The 23,387-nt window shown below is 36.9% G+C and overlaps 1 protein-coding gene across 7 annotated transcripts in view; it reads left to right on the top strand.

Moving 5' to 3' along the window:
* Positions 1-23,387, top strand: part of LOC150102799 (cyclic AMP-responsive element-binding protein 3-like protein 1) — a 384,285-nt gene that overhangs the window by 239,118 nt on the left and 121,780 nt on the right. For 6 of the 7 annotated variants that reach the window (XM_090399326.1, XM_090399325.1, XM_090399327.1 and 3 more), the window contains one exon: positions 13,524-13,768. In XM_090399326.1, coding sequence (XP_090255452.1) covers positions 13,524-13,768 — 245 coding nt within the window. The remainder of the gene's footprint in view (positions 1-13,523; positions 13,769-23,387) is intronic. The other variant, XM_090399329.1, reaches the window with a different exon arrangement.

Raw genomic sequence — 23,387 nt, 5'->3', positions numbered from 1 at the left:
ACTTGGTCAAGAAAGCTTTTCCTTGGTCTGCCTCTTCTTCTTTTCCCCTCTATTTTGTCTTCAGTTATTCTTTTCACGAGTCCATCATGTCGAAGTATATGTCCAAACCACCTATCCCTTCTAATTTTGATTGATTTAATTAGAGTTCTTGTTTCGTTTATCTCTCTCAGGACTTGTTCATTTGATTTTTTTTCCGTCCATTTTATTTTGTTCATGTGACGCCAGCAGCACATTTCAAAAGCCTCCAATCTTCTTACATCTTCTCTGCCTAGAATCCAGGTTTCACATCCATACAGTTCAATGCTTCATATCAGTGTCTTTACTAATTTTTTTTTCAATTGTAGGTTGAGGTTTCCTGTTAAAATGCTTTTCATCTTAGAGAATTGGACTTTTGCATTGTATCTTGATCTTATGTCTTCTCTTGTTCTGCCATCTTCTGTTATTAGGCTTCCTAAATATTTAAAGCTTTTCACTTGTTTTATTTGTTTCCCGCTGATGTCTGTATGCTCTGTGTTGATAGGGATTTTGCCTGTAACAATCATTTTAGTCTTATCTGTGTTGATTTTCATTTCATATTTTTCAAGGTTATTATTTAGTAATTCTAGCATTGTTTTTAACGTTCTTCTGTTTTCTGCTATAAAGGCTATGTCATCAGCAAATCTTATGCACATGACTTGCTCACCATTTATCTTTATGCCACTATTTATTTTATCTTTAGTTTCCTGAGTGGCCTTTTCAATATATAAATTAAATAAAAGTGGTGAAAGTATACATCCTTGTCTTACTCCACTCCTTATCTTTATTATTTTCTCCTTATCATTGATTTTAATCTGTCCATTTTGATTTTTGTAAATTTGATAAATTATTTTCCTATCCCTCAAATCTATGCCAATAATAGTTAGACAATTTAGGAGTATTTGCTGGTTTACTTTATCAAACGCTTTCTCTAAATCAAGGAAGCAAATGTGAGTATTTTCACTAAGGTCTAATCTTCTCTCTATTATTGTTCTTAAACAGAATATTGCCTCTCTTGTTCCTTTATTCTTTCCGAATCCAAATTGGTCTTCATCCAATAAACAATCTATTTTTGAATAAATTCTATTTTGAATAATTTTTAGCAGAATTTTGCTAACATGTGAGATTAAAGCTATTGTTCTAAATTGGCTGCATTTGTTTGCATTATTATTTTTTGGTATTGGTATTATGGTTGATTTCATAAACTCCTTTGGTATTTTTCCTCTATCATAGATTTGGGCTATTAATTGATAGAGTAAGGTTTTTGTCTCATCATCTAAATTTTGCAGCAGTTCTATGGGAATATTGTCTACACCTGGATTTTTTCCCTTACTCATTTCGGACAGCACTTTATCAAATTCTTCTCACATTATTGGGGATCCTAGATTATCTTCATTTTGATTTTCTATGCTGATATCAACATCAAGTTCGTTGCCATTATAGAGATTTTCAAGATAATTCTTCTATTCCATTAATATATCCTCAGATTCTATTAGTAATTTTCCATTTTCATCTTTGATGGTATTGTTTTTGCTATTCTTATTAAATTTGAAAGTCAGTTTGTTAATTTCTTCATAGGCTTTCTCTATGTTTTCTTTTTTAAATAATTCATCTATGTTATTACATTGTTCTTCTAGGTATTCTTTTTTGGCTTGTCTACTTTTTCTTGTAATTTGATTTTTAAGATATTTGTATTTGGCCACATCTTCTTTAACAGCATTTTTATATTTTCTTCTTTCATCCCTAAGGCCAAGTATTTCATCTGTTATCCAATGTTTTCTTTTTTCTTTTTCTGCATTTTTCAATAATTGATTTGATGAATTTGTAATTAACTCTTTAATCATATTCCATTGGTTTTCAATATTATTCTGACTATTTATGTTTTCTGGAATGTTATGATCAGTTGCCTCTTGGTGTCCTCTCTTTACTGCTTAATTTTTCAAGGTTCCATCTTATTGGTTTGTATCTTTGGATTTGTTTCCTATGTTTCAGTTCTGTTTTCATTAAGACAAGGTTATGGTCACTACTAATGTCGGCACCTGGATAGCTTTTGCAATTTTTTATTTGGTTTCTATATCTTTTCTTGACCAATATATAATCTATTTGATATCTATTTGAATCCCCAGGCACTTTCCAGGTGTATCTTCTTCTTTTTGGAACTTGAAATAGTGTATTTGCTATAACTAACTGTTTTTGTGTACAAAATTCTATTAATTGCTTTCCTCTTTCATTCCTATGTCCAAGACCAAATCTTCCTGAAACATTACCATTGCTCTCTTCTCCCACTATAGCATTCCAATCTCCCATTATTATTGTATTGTCTCTGTCTTTAAAGCTGCTCCAGATTTCTTCTATTTGTTCATGAATTGCTTCTATTTCTTCATCGCTATGTTGTGATGTTGGCATGTAGACAATTATAATATTGAGGTATATTTACATGCATTTAATAAATTTAATTTAATCCTTTATCCAAGTGGAAACAAACAAAGTTTGCATCTGAAAGTATCTTCAGGACTGGGGTAAGGTGGTATAACACCGGGCAACTCATTGCAAAGGTGGAGCAAGATAACATCACTCCTATCTCAGTATCTCTCATAATGCAAAACACATCTCCTTGCAGATATGTATAATGTTATGCATAAAGGGAAGGCCACAACCCAGACTAGTTTCGACCTTTATTGAGGTTTCTTCAGTGGGAGCCACTGAAGATCAGTGGGATGCATAACATTATACATATCCGCAAGGAGATGTGTTTTGCATTATGGGAGATACTGAGATAGGAGTGATGTTAGCTTGCTCCACCTTTGCAACGAGTTGCCCGGTGTTGTACCACCTTACCCCAGTCCTAAAGATACTTTCAGGCGCAAACTTTGTTTGCTCACACTTGGATAAAGGATTAAACTAAATTTATTATAGTCTAACCAAGTGAAAAATAAACTTTCTACATGCATTTTGTAAATTAAGAGAGAGTGCAATTGCTTTTTTAATGGTAATGATGTAGGAGTGGTAGGAATCAAAGTGTAGGTAATTTCCTACACTAGTGGATTTATGATAAACCATACTTATCCCCAAAGAATACAGAGAAAATGTGAGAAAGCAAAGTATGTAAATATAGCTAAACAAGCCATGGGAAGACTTCAGTAAGAATACAGAAAACAAACATCAGGAAAGCAGCAAAATCGTCCGGAGACTATTGAAATGCTTAGAAATGGTGAAAGGGCATGTAAAGAAAATCGAGATGGTAAAGGTGAGATGGAAGATAGACTATAAGTCATGAGTAACTACTTTGAAAGATTGCTGATGAAACAAGAAGTGATAAAGGTGGAAGAAAATGTATGGAATGCAAATAACAGAAAATATTAGTGTTTGAGATAGAAGAAGCCAACAAAAAGCTTAAACATGGAAAGCATCTAGAATAGATCCAATCAGAAATGATTGAATGTTGAGGTGTAAAAGTTTGTCCAGAAGCCTGATCAGAAGGTCAAATTCTGGATGATTTTAATAGAGCTCATAATACTCATCTATACAAATGGAAATAAAATAATGAAAATTCTACAGGATTTTTCCTGTAGAATTCCAGGTAAGAAATGTGTAAACATACTGGAAGAAACATACTGTGAAAGAGAAATTTGGAGCTTTGTTCAGATCAAATAGATTATCAAAATCAGATTTTTACTTCAAGAGAAATAGTTAAGAAATCATGAGAATATAACAAGGATCTGCATTTAAGTTTTGTTGATCTGGTAAAGGCTTTTTTGTATGTCAACATACAAAAAACATAGAAAAAAGCTGTTAAATGCTGCAATTATATGGTATAGATATGACATATTGAGCAATATTCATAGTCCATATTAGAGTTGTAGGTCAGCAGTTAGAAATGAAAGAAGTGCAGAAAGATGGTTTGCTGTAAAATCAGATTAAACCTTGTCTCACATTTGACTTTACATCAGATTGTCTTTCTGGACTTCCTTCAATTGGAGATTTACTGTTGCTTTTTTTTTTTTTTTTTTTTGTAGATGTAATACTCTTAAATGCAGTACAGATCTGCAGAGTGCTTTAACTAAATAACTGCTGAAATAAATGCAGAAAGTAGGAAATTAGGCAGGCCATTGAAAACATCAGCTGCATCCTAAATGAACCTCAAGAACAAAATACATTTCGGACACAATTTTTAATGAATATAGCAAGTTTGGAAACAGACAGCAACAGAATAAGCAAAACTAATATTGTGGAGAGTCAGAATAAATTTATATTGAATAAGAGTTATTAGTGAAAATACTAAACTGTATATAAAACTTGTTCAACCCAATTTTTACTTATGCATCAGATAACTGGGTTAGAAATAAAAAGATCAAAGACTGAAGACCATAAATCTGTAAGTTCTGAGAAAAATAAGAGGAGTGGACAGATGACATTGATAGCAAAATGAAAATATTAGGAAGGAACTTAGTATTCAGGAGTGTGAGCATCTCAGGTGGTATGTACATTAATCTGTGTTTTGTATCTGTTATTTCAGTAATATACAAATATTATTTCAGTGCAGTGGACTTCACAGTTCTCAGATGCATGAGCTATGTAATTATTGATGTGGAAACATATCCAGGCCAGGTGTTTAATGATAGGTTGGCAGGAAATTGATCCAGAGGAAGAAAAAGATCTAGATGGACCGATGCTATTTGGACTGTGTGGACCAAAATATAAGATAGGACAACATTAGAGTGCTGGTACATAAGACAGATGCGGAGGAAAATTTTCAATAAGAATTAGTGTTACTTGAAAAGTTTATTACTCTCATAATATCCTCTAAAGCCCTTGAGGATATATACGGTAATCAAACATTTGATGCATATTTAACTCTTTTTTTTAATTTTTTTTTTATAGCTATCTGCTAAATACATTAGATCAAACTGTCTGATATCTACTGTGCTTTGCTTTCCTTTCACTGTAGTATATTATTCTAAATATGTTTACAAGAAAAAATTCTTTCATTGGTGATTGTTTTCTGTAATGTATCCAAGAGCCAGGGAATTGATCCTTGGAAACACTTTTTTAGTTGAAGCCTCATAGAAATTATACCAATATACTTAACTGAAATAAAGAGCCAAAAGACTTCACTTTGGCGATGCAAAATTTATAAAAATCAAGTGGATATTAAATCCAGCATTATTTCAAAGCTGAATACAGAAACTATAAAAGTTTCATATGAAATTTGACCAGAGAGCTTACAGGAATACAAATGCCGGTATTTATGAGTTGCCCTCACCAGACCTTATAGCAGACATGCCCACTATGACAGCGTCCGTATATTTGCCTCCTATTGGTCCATTTTGATAAAGTTTCACTGGCCTGACAGCTGTTTCAAACTGGTTGGTTTTTGTTAAAGACTAGGCAGAAACCTTAAGAGAGCAAAAGCTTAAGGTTTTTGCCTGGTCTCTGGCAAACCAACACTGAGTTGGACGATCTTTCGGTCACTCATAGGGAGTGGTCCAGGGGATCACCTAATTTTTAGAAAGACCTTTACTTAAACAGTGGTCTCTGACAAAAAACCAACCAGTTCGAAACAGCTGTCAGGCCAGTGAAACTTTATCAAAATGGACCAATAGGAGACTAATATATGAACTCTGTTATAGCGGACATGTCTCTTATAAGGTCCAGCTAGGGGTACTCGTAAATACCAGCGAGTGTATTCCTATAAGCTCTCTGGTCAAATTTCATGCGAAACTTTTAAAGTTTCTGTATTCGACTTTGAAATAATGCTCAATTTAATATCCACTTCATTTTTATAAATTTTGCATCGCTGAAGTGAAGTTTTTGGCTCTTTATTTAAGTAAATATTTTATGCACCGACTGAGAGTTCGCTTATGAAAAATACACTTCTCCGATGTTTCAAATTCCTTAGTACTGAGAGTTTTTGCTCTCTTAAGGTTTCTTTGCTGAGAGGGCTTAAGATTTCGGTAGAGTTTTGCCTTGAAAGAGAGCAATTTGAGTCTCCGGGGAGAGTGTTTTCTGGCATGGCCCATGGGGGGGCCTTTTTTGGTGGATGTTTTTCCCTGGAATATGACCAGTTCTGCTCATTGGTAGGGTGAGCCTGTCACTGAGTTGGACAATCTTTCGGTCACTTGTAGGGAGTGGTCCAGGGGATTGCCTAATATTTAGAGAGACCCTTTATTTAAACACCGGTCTCTGAAGTAAACCAACCAGTTTGAAACAGCTGTCAGGCCAGTGAAACTTTATCAAAATGGACCAATAGGAGGCAAATATATGGACACTGTCATAGCAGGCATGTCTCCTATAAGGTCCGGCTAGAGCAACTCATAAATACTGGTGAGCGTATTCCCATAAGCTGTCTGGTTCAGATTTCATACAAAACTTTTATAGTTTCTATATTCGGCTTTGAAATAATGCTGGATTTAATATCCACTTGATTTTTACCAATATACTTAAATTTGTGAACATATTATGCTGTTGCATGCTTAAGCCAATGGTTTAAGCTTTTTTGAGTTTAAACAGTTTAAGTAAGTTATATTGACTTCCATCTCCCTTGTTTCTGAAGAATGTGAGAAAACACATTAGACAATTGCTGTAGCAAACACTTATAGCAAACTTCTGAAAAAATCCCCACCATGTAGGATACCTGAAAAGGGCCAGTACCAGTGATAGTGCTGGTCCTTTTCATTCTTCCTCTTTTCTATGCTTCCTGTATTCTTCTTCACTCTACTTTGCCTGAGTCTTTTTACTCTCCAATTTTCCAGACCACCATAACTGAAACTAAAACAATCAATTCTTTCACCTTCCCTTTGTACATTCTCATTCTCACAGCATTACTGCTATTAATTTTTGCACCAGGGAAACAAGATTTTTTAGCACTTTCGTTAAACACTCCTCTTATCATAGAATTGTCATTAAAAATTCTCTGATTATGCCTTTTCTCTCATTTATTTTTGCAATTTTCATTTTGGCTTCGGACATTTTTCTTTTTTCTTTTCTCAGTTCGACAAATCTCTTGATATCATTGATCTTTTTAATTTTACCATTTATTCTGACTTTACTTGGAAAGGTACCATTTATAAACAGATCATGGCTCTCTCTCCCCCCCCCCCCCCTTCTAGCCAGTTATTATGTGGAGCATATTGAAAAAATTGCTCTTGATACTGCAGTTCTCAAACCTTCTACCTGGCTGAGATACATACATGACATGGCTCAGACACATTAGACTCCTTTCTCTTTGATCTCAACAGACAGCAAGCAGCCTGGAGTCCAATTCACTATAGAAAAAGGAAATAATAGCCTGCCGTTTCTAGATACTCTAGTCACACATCTTCCCATTTGCACCCTTTCTTTCTCAGTTTATAGAAAAGTTTACAAATCCCTTGTTAATACAGCCTCCAATTCTACCTGGACTGAACTTAACTTACAGCAGAACTCTCCTTTATTCACCAGACCTTCTTCTCCAATGGTTACAGTGCTAAAAAGATCAAATTAATAATTCCTTAAATCCCTTTCAGCATGCTGACTATAATAATATTATCATTGTTCCTTACATGGGTGTGTGTGTGGGGGGGGGGGAATATAGTTAAACTCAAAAAAAGTACAATCTCTGCACTGCATTCAACCCCATCTGAAGCTGGTGCTGCCCACATCAGCTCTCCCAAGGATCTTCTACATCCTCTCTCTCTCTCTCTGTTCCAAGTGTTTACAAAGTTCCTTGTTTTTGCAATTAGTCATATTATGGTCAAACATGGAGATCTGTAAACATCCAACTAAAAGCACATGAGAAAGACATCTTTTGCCATAAGTATGTTTGGTCAGGTCTAGCTGACCATGCCTTGGATACCTGTTTGCATACAAACACAAATTTTTTTTGCACACAAATTTGCATACAATTTGAAAGACTTTTTTAGAATCAGTAGTAGATTTAAAAAGAAACCAACATAACCTTAATAAATATGGTTATATTAGTCTTCTTAGTCTTCCATCCAACAGCATCTATAAAGAGTGCCTCTCATAGGACTTTAGCCTTTGTCTACTGTTTTATTATTATTAACATCCGACCTCCATGGAGTCAGAAACTCATCATGGGAGGTGCACACAATGCTCATCCAAGTGTACCTTAAACTGATTCAGTGTGTCTACATCCACAACACACTTAGGCAATGCATTCTGCTTATCAATCCTCCCCCCCTCATTCTATAAACAAATCTCTTCCATGTCAACCTGATAATAACAACTCTTGACTAGCTTATATGTCTCAGTCATATCCCCCCCCCCTTCTCCTCCTAGTCATAATGCTTTGCAATTTACATTCTCTTAATCTGTTCTCATACTCCACATTTCAAAGATCACTGACCACCTTTGTGAATCTTCTCTGGATCCTTTCTAACATTTCCTTGTCAGTATGAAAACTTGGTCACGAAATCTGTGCACAGTGATCCATATGAGGCCTGATTAAGGCCTTATATAATGGCATCATTACCTCTTTATTTCTGCATGTCAGGGTCCTCCTTTTCATGATTGCCATTATCTGACGTGACGTTTTCATAGCTTGTACAACATGACCCACAAATGTCAGGTCCTTGTCCTCCCACCACCACTCCCAGATCAAGATATATATATATATATATATATATATAAAACATGGAGTATATTTTGGAGATAGCCTGCCACCGGATCAAATCTCATAGCTTTTAAATGTTCTGAGGCCAAAGTATATTATTACATTGGAAAACAGAATTAAAAACAGTTGTGTCCAGTTTATCAATCTTACAAACAGTGCAAAAGTGATATGAGATAAAATCCTGACATTGAAAACTAAATATTGGACCAGAGACATAATATTGGACCACAGAAGTTGCATATACCCTGTCAGAATGAATGTTTTGTTAGTCTCAGCAACAGCTCCATTTAGTCCTGAGTTTGATGTTAAATAAACTAGTGAAACAGCAGCTTTAACTTCTGCAAATGGGCTAATAATAATTGACAGTACTTACAGGTTAATGCCCACAATCTGCCCAGATAGTTTTGTTACCATATTTTAGGATAAAATGACTTGTGTTATGAAAAAAAAAAATTGGGGGGGGTATAAATTGTGTGGGTGTTCAGTGCCGTAATGAGGGCGTGGCAAAAGAGGCGTCCACCACTGGGGCGCAACTAGGTTTAGGACACAAAACCTAAATTCGGGGCACAAAAATGACAAAAAAATTTTGTGATTTTTGAGCTAGGGGATGCAAGTTAGACACTTGCCACAGGTGCTTCATACCTTCATTACTGTACTGTGGGTGTTCTCCTGGCTAATTTGGTTGTTGCAGATCTTTGTTAAAAGATCTGCAAAAAGATCTGGGTTTTTAACAAAGACCCAGGGCTTTGTTAAAACTGGCTTAACTGTGGAAGCCCTTGCAATGAATAACTAAAGACAGAAAATCCTGAAAATAACTTAGAATCATACAATCAGTCACATTTAAGGAGGAACTGTGAAGACTTACTTTTCTATCGTATCGCCTCTTTTTCTCCTATCCACGGAACTCTACAATCCACATTCTTTTAACCTCTCTCTCTTCATAGCCAACATTTAATAGCCCTGATATTGTCTTAGTCACTTCAGAGAATCTGAATAAAGTAGCCCAAGTGTGGTCTAACTAATGCTTTATACAATAGTACAACCACCTTCTTAACCCTACATGTTAGTGTACTTCATATCATAGCCACACTACAATGTGCAGTCTTTGCACCACTCACAATATGCCCTCTAAACTTCAGTTTACTGTCAACCATCACTTCCAGATCGCAAATCTCATCTACTTCCTACAGTACAATGCCATCAATATACTACACAGCCTTATATTCCTGCACTCCAAAATGTAACACCTTGCCATTAATAAAACTACAACTCTACTTATTTGTCCAAGCCAAAAGTCTGTTCAAATCTTCCTGAAGGGAATGAACATTAGGAGTGCTACTTATAATTCTCTCCAACTTTGCATCATCAGCCAACAACTGAAGACCCTCAGTCAATCCACATAATATATCATTTACAAACAAGTTAAACAGCAGTTGTCTAAGAACAGAACCATGGGCATGCCACTGGTTATGCTCTGTTTTTGAGACTTGTGTATGATGGAGCATACTTTAAAAAATAATAACAATAAAATTCCAGTATCCCAGATGAAGGAGTGCAGTCTACTATCATCATAAAAACTTATAATAATTTGCATTCAGCTGAAGAATGTCATTAATATATATAGAAGAAAGAGACTGAGTAATAAAACAATGCCTAGGGGTTCCCAGCATTAGTTGAAGGCTTGAGGATAGGAATCCATTCATCACATAATGTACATCCACTGAAAAAAAAAAAAAAAAAAACTGGCATTCTAATTGCAACAAATCAAATGATAGGAGTTTACAAACCTTTGTGCCATGCCTGATGATCACATACCTCGGAGATGTCAAGAGCAATCACTAGGGATTTGTCTCTTTTGCAAGGGAATTTCGGTATGGTTAATGTAAGCAGATCACCTGTTTATCTACAGTGGCAGAATCTGTACTGAGAATTTATTAGTTGAGGCTTCATGGTAGCATTGAAGTTAGATGGTAATGATTTTCTCCAAAACCTGAAAGAGAATTGAGGAGAGAGAAATCAGAGACATTAATATGAAGGTAAAAACCTTTCAACCTTTTTTTGGGAATGGGTTGAATATGGCTAGGCTAATTTCCAGGCTGCAGGATTCTAACAGAATAAGAGCATAAAAAGGAGATACAGAACTGGAGTCAACATTGGGCAGAAACTTCAGAACCACTGGAGAAATTCTTTCAGCACTAAAACTTCTCGACAGCTTCTTTTGGTCCCTTTTGAATGAAAAATTCAGAGCATTGAATGTTGAGTGTTTGCAGTGGTACAGAGACATTTGCCAAAATCAGCAATTCAAGAAGTGAAGAAAAAGATAGAAGCAAGGAGATTAGCATTTTCTGTGGGTAATACAGAACCATTGAGTATAATGGGGTTGGTAGTAGTATTGGACAAAAGTTATGGGCATTAGCTTTGGCAAGAAAACATGACTGCCACTTGGCAAAGATGAATGTTTCTTTCTTTTAGCACATTTGAAATCAGTTTGTATGTTGATAGTTTGCTTGCAGCTATTTCAGATTTTGATATAAGCAGTAAAGAAAGATGATTGATTAAAGTTAGTTGTAGTATGCCAGTTTTTCTCTTATTCAGCCTTATTTCACTTTTTGGAGAGTTAACTTTTGGACAGCAGATGAGAATTTAGAGTGGAATGGGGAAGAAATGTTTTCATACTCATGAGAATTGCTTTGGTGATGATTTTGAGTTCAAATGCTTAGCTTAGAAGGGTGACAGCAATAGAATAAGGGAATGGTTCATAGAAGTCCATGGAAATCATTCCACTTGACATTTTTATAATGCCAGACAACCATAAGTATGAGAGTGGCTGGGAGAGTGTTGCTCTATGAGAGAGGATCAACACTAGATTGTTTCATGAACTGCCTGAAGGACAAACAACATCCATCATTTATGAAGTCAAGAGTGTTTGGGAAGTGGTTAGGGTGTTCTGGTGGACAGGCGAACAATTTTTGTAAGATCATTAGTGACAGCAAATGTGTAGTTCCCTTCTCATTTGATTTGTGTAACTGGAAAAGGAAAGTTAGTTGAAGTTGTGAAGAATGATATATCTAAGGAAGATAATTTCATTAAAGAGATAATTACTGAGAGATAATTATTTAAGACAGCATGTGATGGAAGGGCTAGGAGTGGGTTAGTACTGGACTTGGTCATAGAATCAGAAGGGCTATCCATAACCACAGTGACAACATTGCCTCCGATTGGCAAAAGTGACCATGCGATCTTGACTTGGGAGATTGTAAAACATGAGGAATATTCTATCAAGAAGGGATATTTGTGGAACTAAACTATGAGGCAAGTGATTGTGACATGCTTAGGAAGAAGCTTAAATCTGTATCATGGCATAAAAACACTGCAGGGTAAGGATGTTAGTAGTGCATGGGATATAGTTAAGGGTCATCTAGAGGAAGTAGTATTAAATTGTATACCTAAGGTAAGGAAGGTTAATCAAGTAGGAGTTCAATGGATAAGTAATATCATTAAGCACGAGCTGCAGAAGAAGAAAATGCTGTGAAGGGTATATAAAGAGAAAGGTGACCAGCATGGCAAGGAAGGCAAAATCAAATTATGAGAAGAATCTATCCAAGCAGGCCAAAGGAAATCCCAAAGAGTTCTTTTGTTAGGTGGCAAGTAAGAGGAAGAATGACTATGGAAGATTAATCTTAATGAGTGATGATGGGCACAAGGAGACAGAAGTGCATAAAATAGTTTAGTTACTGAGTGACCACTTTGCAAGGATATATCATCCTAGTGCTGTTATTGCTTTAACTTATGTGACAGATACTAATGTGCGAACAGAGGTGGATGAAATGGAGGTTCTTAGGATATTGTAGAATCTCAATGTAAATACAGCTGTAGAATTAGATGGTATATCAGCTAGGGTTTTGCAAGAATGTGCAAGGGAACTGGCAATGCCTTTGACTAGGCTGTTTAATTTAAGTCTCAGCTCTGGTAGAGTTCCAAATGAGTAAAACGAGCGCAAAATAATTCCTTTGTATAAGGGATGTTGTAAGACTGCAGTAGCAAATTATAGACCAATCAGTATCTCAGACATAGTGGTAAAAATACTAGAAAAATTGGTAAAAAAGAAAATTCAAGAATGGGTAGATAAAAATATGATACTGTATAAGGGTCAACGTGCCTTTGCTGAAGGGACAGCCATACCTTAGTAATTTACTAACTTTTTATAATACAGTAACTGCAGAGTTGGGTAAAGGAAATGGTCACATGATGATTTTGCAAAGGAATTTCAAAGAATCAGATGGAACTCTGTTATGCAAATAGAACAAATGGGGTTGGATATGACATTGGTTAAGGGGATAAAAGGCTGGCTGCTGGACAAATTTCAAAAAGTGTATATGGAGGGGCAGAATTGAGATGAAAACAGATGACTAGTGGTGTGCTGCAAGATTTAGTGCTGAGATCATTGTAATATTGTGAATAATTTGCATGAATAAATGATGTGTAAATAAAAGAAATATGCAAGAATGAAAATAGGTAAAACATAATGCTTCCATATTTCTGTACCAACAATAGGTTCTGCTTACATTGATCAAGTAGGTGTTTCTTCATGATTGCGAACTGCATCATATCACAGTGGTAAGATACACACTATTATTTTTAGACATTCTGTGTGTTGGAGTCCTGCTAACTTGAGAAATGTTTATTTGAAGTAGTGGTGTGTGTGGAAGGGAGGATAGTGATTTTAGTGCACTAGACACACACTAAAGATCTAGTTATGTGTCCTCTTGTTTTGAATATGCAATACTATGAAGACAAAAAGTTTTTTTTGTATTGAATTTTTTACTTATATTAATTCAGTCTGTTTTTGCTAGTGTTTCTTTCATTGTATTATGAACTGTAAACTTCTTATTAGCAGCAGCAGCAGCAGGATTTCCTCTTCCACCAACTCCTCCATCTAGTAATTGCAGTGATTCTGATGGCAGCTTATCTCCTGTCCATGGAACAACCCATCCTGCCTCTCCACCTGCCCTCCTTGGTGGAGGAACATCAGTCAGTAGGAGAAGCCAGTCACATACCAAAGTACTTCTATCAGTCACAACAACAAATAGTGGAGGAAGGAGTTCCAACAGTTCATCATCCCTAATAAGTAGTCAGCCAGTATGTATCTATAAAAGTATTTCTAATACCATAATTATTCTTCAGACACTGTTATAACAAACCATATACTTTTATATGCTATCTCGTTCTTTCAGACTTTTAGTGATCTTGTGAACATTGGTTTTCTGTCTTCTAACTTCTCTTCACGTTTTTTTTTTTTTTTTCCGGTTATAATGTCATAAAGTTTCCTTATTGCATTTAACCTTTTTGCTGTCTTCCTCTTTTCATGTCCTGAATCTTCCTAAGCATAATTATTTATTTCTAATGATTTATCTGCTTGCATAGTATGTCTGAAGTACATTTTCTGTGTAGTATTCATTGCTTCCAAAAGGCATTTGTCTTTATGTTCTCTAAAACTTTGTTAACCATTCTTGCCATCAGTGGGATTAATTATGTTCTATATCCATAATTCAAATGAATCAATTCACTTTGTTTGTCTTCTAAGTGGTCCAGCTTTCACATCTATATGTTACCACTGGAAAAACAATTCCAACTTTAATTTCTATCATCTCTATCTTTTATAACTTGTGTCTGATATTTAAATTAAGCCTGTTTTTTTTTTTAATAAACAGAATCAATCACTCCAGATCTTCCTTAGTTTCTGTCATGAGGATTGTATCATCCGTGTAAATTTCAGCTGTCTTTATTTAAATCTGTCACTTTTATAATACATTTGCTATAAATGTTAAGAAGAGAGAGTAACAAGAAACATTTATTTCTTGAAAGATTATTTTTACTGAATCTTGGTTATCATATAGTTCTCTGATTAAAAATTTAATTTAAATGAGATTTTCTAACAGTCTAACATAATCGAATACTGTCATGTGTTCCTTCATGGCAGATGAGACATCACTGTGTCACAGTTCACTTTTCTCAGTGACTGAGATGCTCTTATGCACATTGAATTGTTGATGCACAGCTGAAATTTTCTTTTAAAAACACTGCTGGTTTTAAGTCCCTATTTACACAGTTGTTTCTATTTTCCTTTCCTGAATCTCAATGTATTCTAACTGGCTTATCAACTGCCATTGGATTCCATTTAAGCCATATGATCTTGGCTGGCCAGCAGGCCTTGTTAGGAATGAAATAGGCAGTCTTTCTATTTACAAACAGATAGGAAAGCATTGAGTGGCTGAAGCTATTGCTTTACTAGTCATCTAGCAGCAGAAACCTGAAGTTATATAAGATAGACTCAAAGCCCTGTATGATGGTGACATCATTGAATCATAAAAAAACTTAGTGCCATGCAATTGTCAAGTCATGTAAAAATTTTCTGCTGAGCAGTAGCAGATCCATGCCACTGTTTAAAAAAAAAAAAAAAAAGAAGAAAGAAAGAAATTAGAGGAAATATTGATATTATCTGTATAGCTATTCTTGCTTTTCAAGTTCTCTTATTCTATCTATAATCCCCTCTAGTTGTCTGTGTGGTCTAGTTTCTCTACCTCTTAAAAACCTGCCTGTTTCCTTGTTTCACACTCAAAACAAGGAAACAGGCAGGTTTCCTTAATGAGCCTTGGCTTTCTGGATTTGCTGTTTCCAACCCTGTTTGTCCAAAACTTGACCTGTCCAGTTTGGATATTGTAATATGAGGTTACTATCTTGACTAATGGTATCTATCTATCTTGTTTTAGGTTTTCCTTTTGGTCTTTTACCTGGAATTTTGCTATTCGTCTTAAGAATAAATAAAAGGTGTGGAATTTACAATTAAGACAGGGTACATGTGGAATTATCGGGCTGGTAAGTATGACAAGCTTAGAAGATTGATTAGTACAGTGTCATGGCATGTAAAACTGCAAGGGCTAGAAGTTGACAGTGCATGGGAGGCAGTTAAGAAGTGTTTGCATGAAGCAATGGCTGACTGTATACCTAGAGTCCGAATAATAAATCAAGTAGGAGTTAAATGGATGAATAACACCATTAAGCTTGAGCTGCAAAAAAAGAATAAACTATGGAGGGAATTTAAGGAGAAAGGTGACCGGCAGACACATGAACAGTATAAAGCCCAGGCCAGAAGGGTAACGAGTGTGGTAAGAAAAGCAAAAATGGATTACGAAAGAACATTGGCCATGCAGGCTAAAGACAATCCTAAACAGTTTTTTCGATATGTTGCAAGTAGAAGAAAAAAATGTATATGGCAGAATAATTTTAAAGAATGCCGATGGTAGGGAGGTAACTGAATCAGTTGATATAGTTGAATTACTGAGCGAGCACTTTGCAAGAGTATATCATCCAGGTGGTGACATTGCAGAAATGAATGAACCAAAAGTTTATATGGGAATTGTGGTGAATGAGGTGGAGGTGAGTAGTCTATTACAAAACCTCAATGTCAATACATCTGTGGGATTGAATGGTATACCAGCTCATGTCATATGTGAAGCGGCTAAAGAATTGTCAGTACCCTTGACCATTCTGTTTAATCTGAGTCTCGGGTGTGGGTTAGTCCCGAGGGGGTGGAAAGAGGGGAAAATAGTTCCACTGCACCGACCGATTAGCATATCAGTAATCGTTGTCAAGGTCTTGGAGAAACTAGTCAAGAGAAGAATACAGAATTGGATAGATGAAAATGGGATACTGTATGGGAGACAACATGGTTTTGTGAAGGGTAGATCATGCCTCAGTAATTTGCTCACATTTTATAACACAGTAACAACTGAACTGGATAAGGGTAATGGGTTTTCAGTGATTCTACTGGATCTTGCCAAGGCCTTTGATAGGATACCACATGGAACTCTAATCAGTAAACTGGAGCAGATGGGAATGGATATAGAGTTGGTGAGATGGATAGGAGGGTGGTTGATGAAGAGATACCAGAGAGTGGTTTATTCAGGAGTGGAGTCCAAAAGACGGCTTGTGACTAGTGGTGTGCTGCAGGGTTCTGTTCTTCGACCACTACTTTTCAATTTGTTCATTAATGATATAGGAAAAGATCTGAGAGGAAGTGATCACTTGTTTGCTGATGATGCAAAGTTGGGTAGAGCAATTGTGAGTGCACAGGATGTCAAAATTTTGCAGGATGATTTGGATAGTTTGGAGGAGTAGGCTAAGGAAAATGGATATCAATTTAATGTGGCAAAGTGTAAGGTTATGCATTTTGGAGTGAAAAGATTAGCAGCAGTATATCCATATTGGTGGAACCGCACTTCAGGAGATTGATGAGGCCAGTGATTTGGGAGTATTGTTGGATAGGGAGTTGAAGTTTAGGGGGCACATTGCAAAAGTGGCTAAAACAGCTCATCAGATCACTTGGTTACTGAAAAATACTTTAACGAGCAGAGACAAACAAATTATTGCTCCTCTATATCGAGCCCTGATAAGACCCCATCTGGACTACCGTGCCCAGATATGGACGCCAGGGTTTCTTCTTGATGGGGAGGAGGTGGAGAGGATCCAGAGACGAGTGACCAAGATGGTGGCAGGTCTGTGGAATGAACCTTATGAGAACAGATTAAAGATTTGTGGGTTGCAAAAATTGGTTGATAGGCGGAAAAGGGGTGATATGATCGAGACATTCAAATTACTGAAGGGTTTCTATAAGATTAATCCAGAAGATATTTTTGAGAATAGGGCTGGTGGTGGGAGGACTAGGGCCATACATGGAAGCTGGGCAAAAATGTGGTTAACAGGTGTGTTAGAGCTAGGTTCTTTACTTGGAGAGTGGTAAATGAGTGGAATTAGCTGCCAGAGTCTGTTGTGGGTGCTATGACCGTGAATGAGTTTAAGGCGAGTTATGATAGATACTGTGTGAAAGACAAATAGTTGTTCTTGACAGTTGAGTTGTTCCAGACTCAGTTCCTCTCTCATTGAGTTGTTCCAGACTCAATGAGAGAGGCTGTCGACTCCTTGGAGTTGCCCATAATAATAATAATATCTTCCATACAAAAACATTTCCTGCCCACTGCATTTTTTTTTTTTTATTATGCTAGATATTGTGGGTATCTTTACAAAGTTGATAAAAACTCATGGTTGTATCTCATCCTCCAGAGACCGTTATCATCATTTTAAAGCTGAAATCAAATTCCTATACTCTTGCAATAAATATGCAGGTTTCACATCCATAGGTAACAACTCGACAAATTATTGATTTACATATTTTTATCTTGGTCTTTCAATGAAGAACTTTTGAACCGAACACACATGAGAAAAAATAAAAAGCCTGATTTCCTCTCTCTATTAGATTCTGCACTACCACCATCTCGTTGGGTTGGCTAGTGGTTGTTACTCCTGAATACTTAAATTATTCCACTTTTCTATTTCAAGGTTCCAAATTTTCACATTTGTATTAATTAACTCATTCTGCTTGGTATTAATCATTATTTTGGTTTTTTGTTCATTAATTTTTAGCCCTATCTCGTTTGCTAATTTTTGTAGTTTCAAATAGTTCCAGTTCTTCTGTTTTCTGTTTGGTTCTTGACATGATGTTAGCCACTGCATATGCTGCACTGATTCGTTTATTATTATTATTAGGGCAACTCCAAGGAATCCTTAGACTCATCAAGGGAGGTGCTAAACATCATGTCAAGAACTATTCAGCATTCACACAGTACTATCATACTTTGCTTTGAACTCATTCACAGTCATGGCACCCACAACAGACTGTGGCAGCTTATTCCAATCATTCACCACTCTCCAAGTAAAAGACCTAGTTCTAACACCCTTGCTAACTACACTCTTGCTCAGTTTCTATGAATGGCCCCTAGTTCTCCCACCACCAGACCTGTTCTGAAAATTTTCCTCTGAATTAATCTTGTAAAAACCCCTCAGTAATTTCAGTGTCTCAATCATATCATCCCTTTTCTGCCTATCAACCAATTTCTATAACCCATAGATCTTCAACCTCTTCACAGCCTGGCAACCTGTTCACTTAAGGTTCATTCCATAGACCATTACCATCTTGGTCACTTGCCTCTGGATCCTCTCTACCTCTTCCCTTATCAAGAAGAAAACCTGGATCCAGATCTGGACACAGTAGCCAAGATGGGGTCTTATCAAGGCTTGATGAAGAGGAACAATAACCTGCTTGTCTCTGCTCATCAAAGTATTCTTTAGTAACCAAGTGATCTGATGAGCTGATTTAGCCACTTTTGCTGTGTGTCCCCCTAAACTTCAACTCCCTATCCACCAACACTCCCAAATCTCTGGCTTCATCAATTTCCTGGAGTACAGTTCCACCAATGTGGTATACTGCTGCTATCATTTCACTCCAAAATGTATAACCTTACAGTGTCTATTAGAGTGTCTTTAATATCTTCTTGCAACAGTCGGATAATGTATTTCAAAGCTAAGTTAAAGTATTAGAGCTAGACTACCTTGTTTTAATCTTGGAGGTTTTGGAAAGAAATCTGTTAAATCATTTTGTTCTTTAACCTGCGCTTCTGAATTTTCCATTGTTTACCCCCTTATAAGTCTTACTAGCGTATATGGTATTCTAAAGTGTATCATAATCTCATATAAGTTTCCTCTATTAATGCTGTCATATGCGTGTTGGAAATCAAAAATCACATGAATATTCATATCAAATTCCCAAATTTCTCTAATAACCCTTTACCTGTGTGTATCTGATCAATTATTTATTTATCTTGCCTTTCCTTGGTAGACACCAATTATATTCTCAATAAATGGGATTGATCTGTTTTTCAAAATAGAGGCAAATAATTACGTTGTACATAGCAGAGAATTCTCTCTTAATTTCTACGAACTATTTTGTCGTTATTTTTATATATTGAGCAGATCAGACTTTTCCACATTCTTTTAGCATTTACCCTTTCTTCCATATGGGTAAAATAAATTCATTATATTGTCTTCTAGTTTCTTTCCTCAGGCTTTCAATAACTCTGTAGGTATTTTTGGGGAGAGAATATTGGAGTGGGAATAGGAGAACCAGGGAAGAGAGGGCATGAGAGGAAGGCAGTGCAATGCAAGATCCAGGGTTAGAGAGATTACAAGAAGGAAGGTAAGTGGGAATGCAAGGAGAGAAATTGTCAGAAGTGAGAGAGTGAGGGATGCAGGTGAAAAAGGAAGAACAGAGTGGTAAGAGATGCAATGCATGGAGATTCGATGATCCATGGATTGCAAAATAGAATTCTAGAGGAGTGTTTGCCTGGAGGAATGGTATGGTGTGACTGTGGCAATTAAGAGAAGTGAGAGTGGATGAGAAGATTGTGATAGTGGGTTCAAATGACTTGAGAGGCAGTGTGAATCAGGTAGCAAGAGATTGGAATTTGATTGAGGTTGTACAGCAGAAGACGGAGAGAGTGAAGAAAGTGAGTGTGTTACCCATTTTTGATAATGCAGAGCTTAATCAGATGCCTGGGGTGCATGTGAAGACAGAAAAGAAATGCATGCAAGAGACGTAGTGCATTTTAATGTGGAAGGACATAGACATCTGGAGAGAAAGTTGTTCTCTGAACAAGTGAGAGTGTTAGTGCAGGGAAATTAGAATTATGTAATACAGAATACAGTGGAGTCTGGAGAGAATAATGATAGGTATAGAAACACTGACAGTGTGTCATTGTTTCTTTATACTAATATCAGGAGTATCTGGAATAAAGGATATGAATTGGTGGCACTGATAGTCTTAGACTGTTCAAAGATTATTGGGATCAGTGAGACATGGTCGACAGAAGATGATATACTGACTCAAATAGAAGTAGCAGGGTATTTAGAGGAGGACTTGGAGGGCAATGGCACTAATGGTTTTGAGAGCATATGATATGATGTGAGATTGAGGTGGGTAGGACAGGATATTTAGTGAGGCATTGCTATAAGCCAGGGAACATAAGAGCAGGGATAATTGGCCTATATTCAACCCATTCCCAAAAAGGGTGACAAATCACTGCCATCTAACTACCACCCTATCTCACTCACCTCAATTCTATCTAAAGTGATGGAGAAAACCATCAATTCTCAACTCCTACTCTACCTTGAAGGTACACAGCCATTAAGCAACCACCAGTACCGATTCCGTCGCTGCCAATCAACAGGTGACCTGCTCTTATATATCGCCCATCTCTGGACATATGCCATGGAAAAATTTGGCGAATCCCAAGTAGTTGCACTTGATATCTCTAAAGCCTTTGACCGGGTCTGGCACAAAGGCTTACTAAGTAAACTTCCATCATTTGGACTGTTTCTGGACTTCTGCAGATGGATTGCCAGCTTCCTGTCTGGACGCACACTATGTGTAATGGTAGATGGCTCCCTCTCCTCCCACTATCCAACTAATGCTGGGGTCCCACAAGGTTCTGTTCTATCACCGACCATCTTCCTTCTGTACATCAGTGACCTATTTCAGTTGACCTCCAACCCAAAACACAGTTTTGCAGATGACAGCACATTGCACTCCTCCCTTTCATTTGATAAGCCTTACCCTACACAACCCATTTCAACCCACAGAACATCAACCACAAATTCCCTTAATTCAGACCTCCAAGACATCCTCCGATGGGGATCAGATAACCTCATCAACTTCAATGCCAGCAAAACCCAGTTCTGTCTCATTTCCCACAAAAAAGAACCATTTTCCCCCCCAGTATTATTTTTGATGACTCAAATTCCCAGACAATATGAAATTTCTCTTCTTGCAATTACCATGACATCAGGCCTCTCCTGGCATAAACACATCACAACCATTGCATCCTCAGCTTCCAAAAAACTAGGCTTTCTCTTTCGCTCAAGACGTTACTTCACTTCAAAACAGATGTTAACCCTATACAAATCTCAAATCCTCCCAGCTATCAAATACTGTTCTCACATTTAGAGTGGGGCTCCTAAAAGCTCCCTCAAAATGCTTGACTCAGTACAGAGGAGAGCAATTAGACTGATAAATGATCCATCTCTTACCAACTCACTTCCCCCACTTTTGCATAGATGTTTAGTCTCTGCAATTTGTATATTCTACAAATATTTCCATGGAAAATGCTCATCTGAAACAGCATCAATGTACTAAACCCATTGGAACACATACAGCCACCTCCCAACATCTCTTCACAGTACACCTTGAAACCCACAGAACAAGTTACTTTTCCTCCTCTTTCATCCCTGCTACTGCTGTACTGTGGAACAGTCTTCCCCTTGATGTATTTCCCAAGGAATACAATATACAGGCTTTTAAATTGAATGTCAACAAGTTTCTCCTTTCCCATACCACTACCCATATACAGTACTAAAGTACTATAGGTTGACCAGCCAACCTCTCGTATATGGGCCCAACATAAAAAATAAAATAAAAAATAAAAAAATTTAGAGTTGAGCTTGGTGAATGCAAGAAAGCTGCATAGTAGCTTTCTTGTATTTCTTGCAACAGGGAAATGGAATTTCTGTAATTCTTGAAGGACAAATGTCTTTGGTAACATGTAGAAGGAACATGAGGTTCAAGAGTTTTGGATTTGGTCACAGCATCTGAGGATCCGATGCTAACTGAGATGGCATCTGTCCCTTCCCAGTTGGAGAAAGTGACTATGTTTTGACTTGGAGGAGGAATAGATGTGCATGAGTATGAAAGAAAAAGGAATTTATATGGAATTATAAAGCAAGTGATTATAATAATCTTAGAAACAACTTGAGGCATTTCCATGGATGGAGAAATTGAAAGGGTGAGATATTATTATTCAGAGGTAGACCTCCAGGGAGTCAGGAGCTCATCAAGGGAGGCAACGTACTACATCTGGTGGGATATCTGATGGAAGTGGAGGCTAACAGAATAAAATATATGGTAGGGTGTTCTTACAGACCTGGTGGTTCAATTTGCTGAGGACAATGAAACATATCACCAAATTACCTTGATGGGTACTAAATGAGTAATCATATGTGACTTAAATTATCCAAATATTGATAAGGTAGCAGAGAAAATTAATTGAGCTGTTTCCAGACATTTTTCTAAAGAGCTCAAAACTCAGAGAGCATTAGATTTGATCATAGAATCAGAAGGGATGGGATGGGTGGGGGATCTGTTAAGGATATAATTGTTTGGTTACCAGCTGGTGATAGTGAAAATGCCACGGCGATCTGGAAATTAGTTAAATATATGGATGTTCCTATAAGCCAAGAGAGTTGTGGCACAGGCGAAGGCCATGGCATATCAAGATCTGTATGATCAATTAGAAACAAAGGAAGGACAGAGAAAAATTTACCAACTAGCGAAATGTAGAAATAAAGCAGCTAAGGACATCTTACATGTGAGGCAGATCAAAGATGCTGAAGGAAGAGTATTATGGAGGGATGTGGACATAAGAAACAGATGGAAAATATACTTTGAGGGACTTCTGAATGAGGAAAATGCAAGGACTCACAGAGGAGATGGGCAGCCTTCTGAGGGGATGGTGCAGAACATCAGTAGAATGGAAGTGACGGAGGCCATGAAGAGGATGAGGAATGGAAAAGCGGTGGGCCCCGACAGAATTCCAGTGGAGGCATGGAAGGCACTGGGGGAAGAGGGAATTGACCTGCTGTGGGACCTGTTCATGAAAGTTTGCCAACAGGAAAATATACCCGAGGAATGGAGGGAGAGTACTCTTGTTCCCATCTACAAGGGTAAAGGGGATGCACAAGACTGTAAAAATTACAGAGGAATAAAGTTGATGTCCCACACAATGAAGATCCTAGAAAGGGTTCTTGATGGTAG

The sequence above is a fragment of the Typopeltis vanoorti genome, chromosome 10 (assembly GCF_054136105.1).
Source record: "Typopeltis vanoorti isolate ZY-2024b chromosome 10, IOZ_Tvanoo_1.0, whole genome shotgun sequence".
Classification (NCBI taxonomy): Eukaryota; Metazoa; Arthropoda; class Arachnida; order Uropygi; family Thelyphonidae; genus Typopeltis; species Typopeltis vanoorti.
This window is presented reverse-complemented; position numbering and strand designations above follow the sequence as displayed.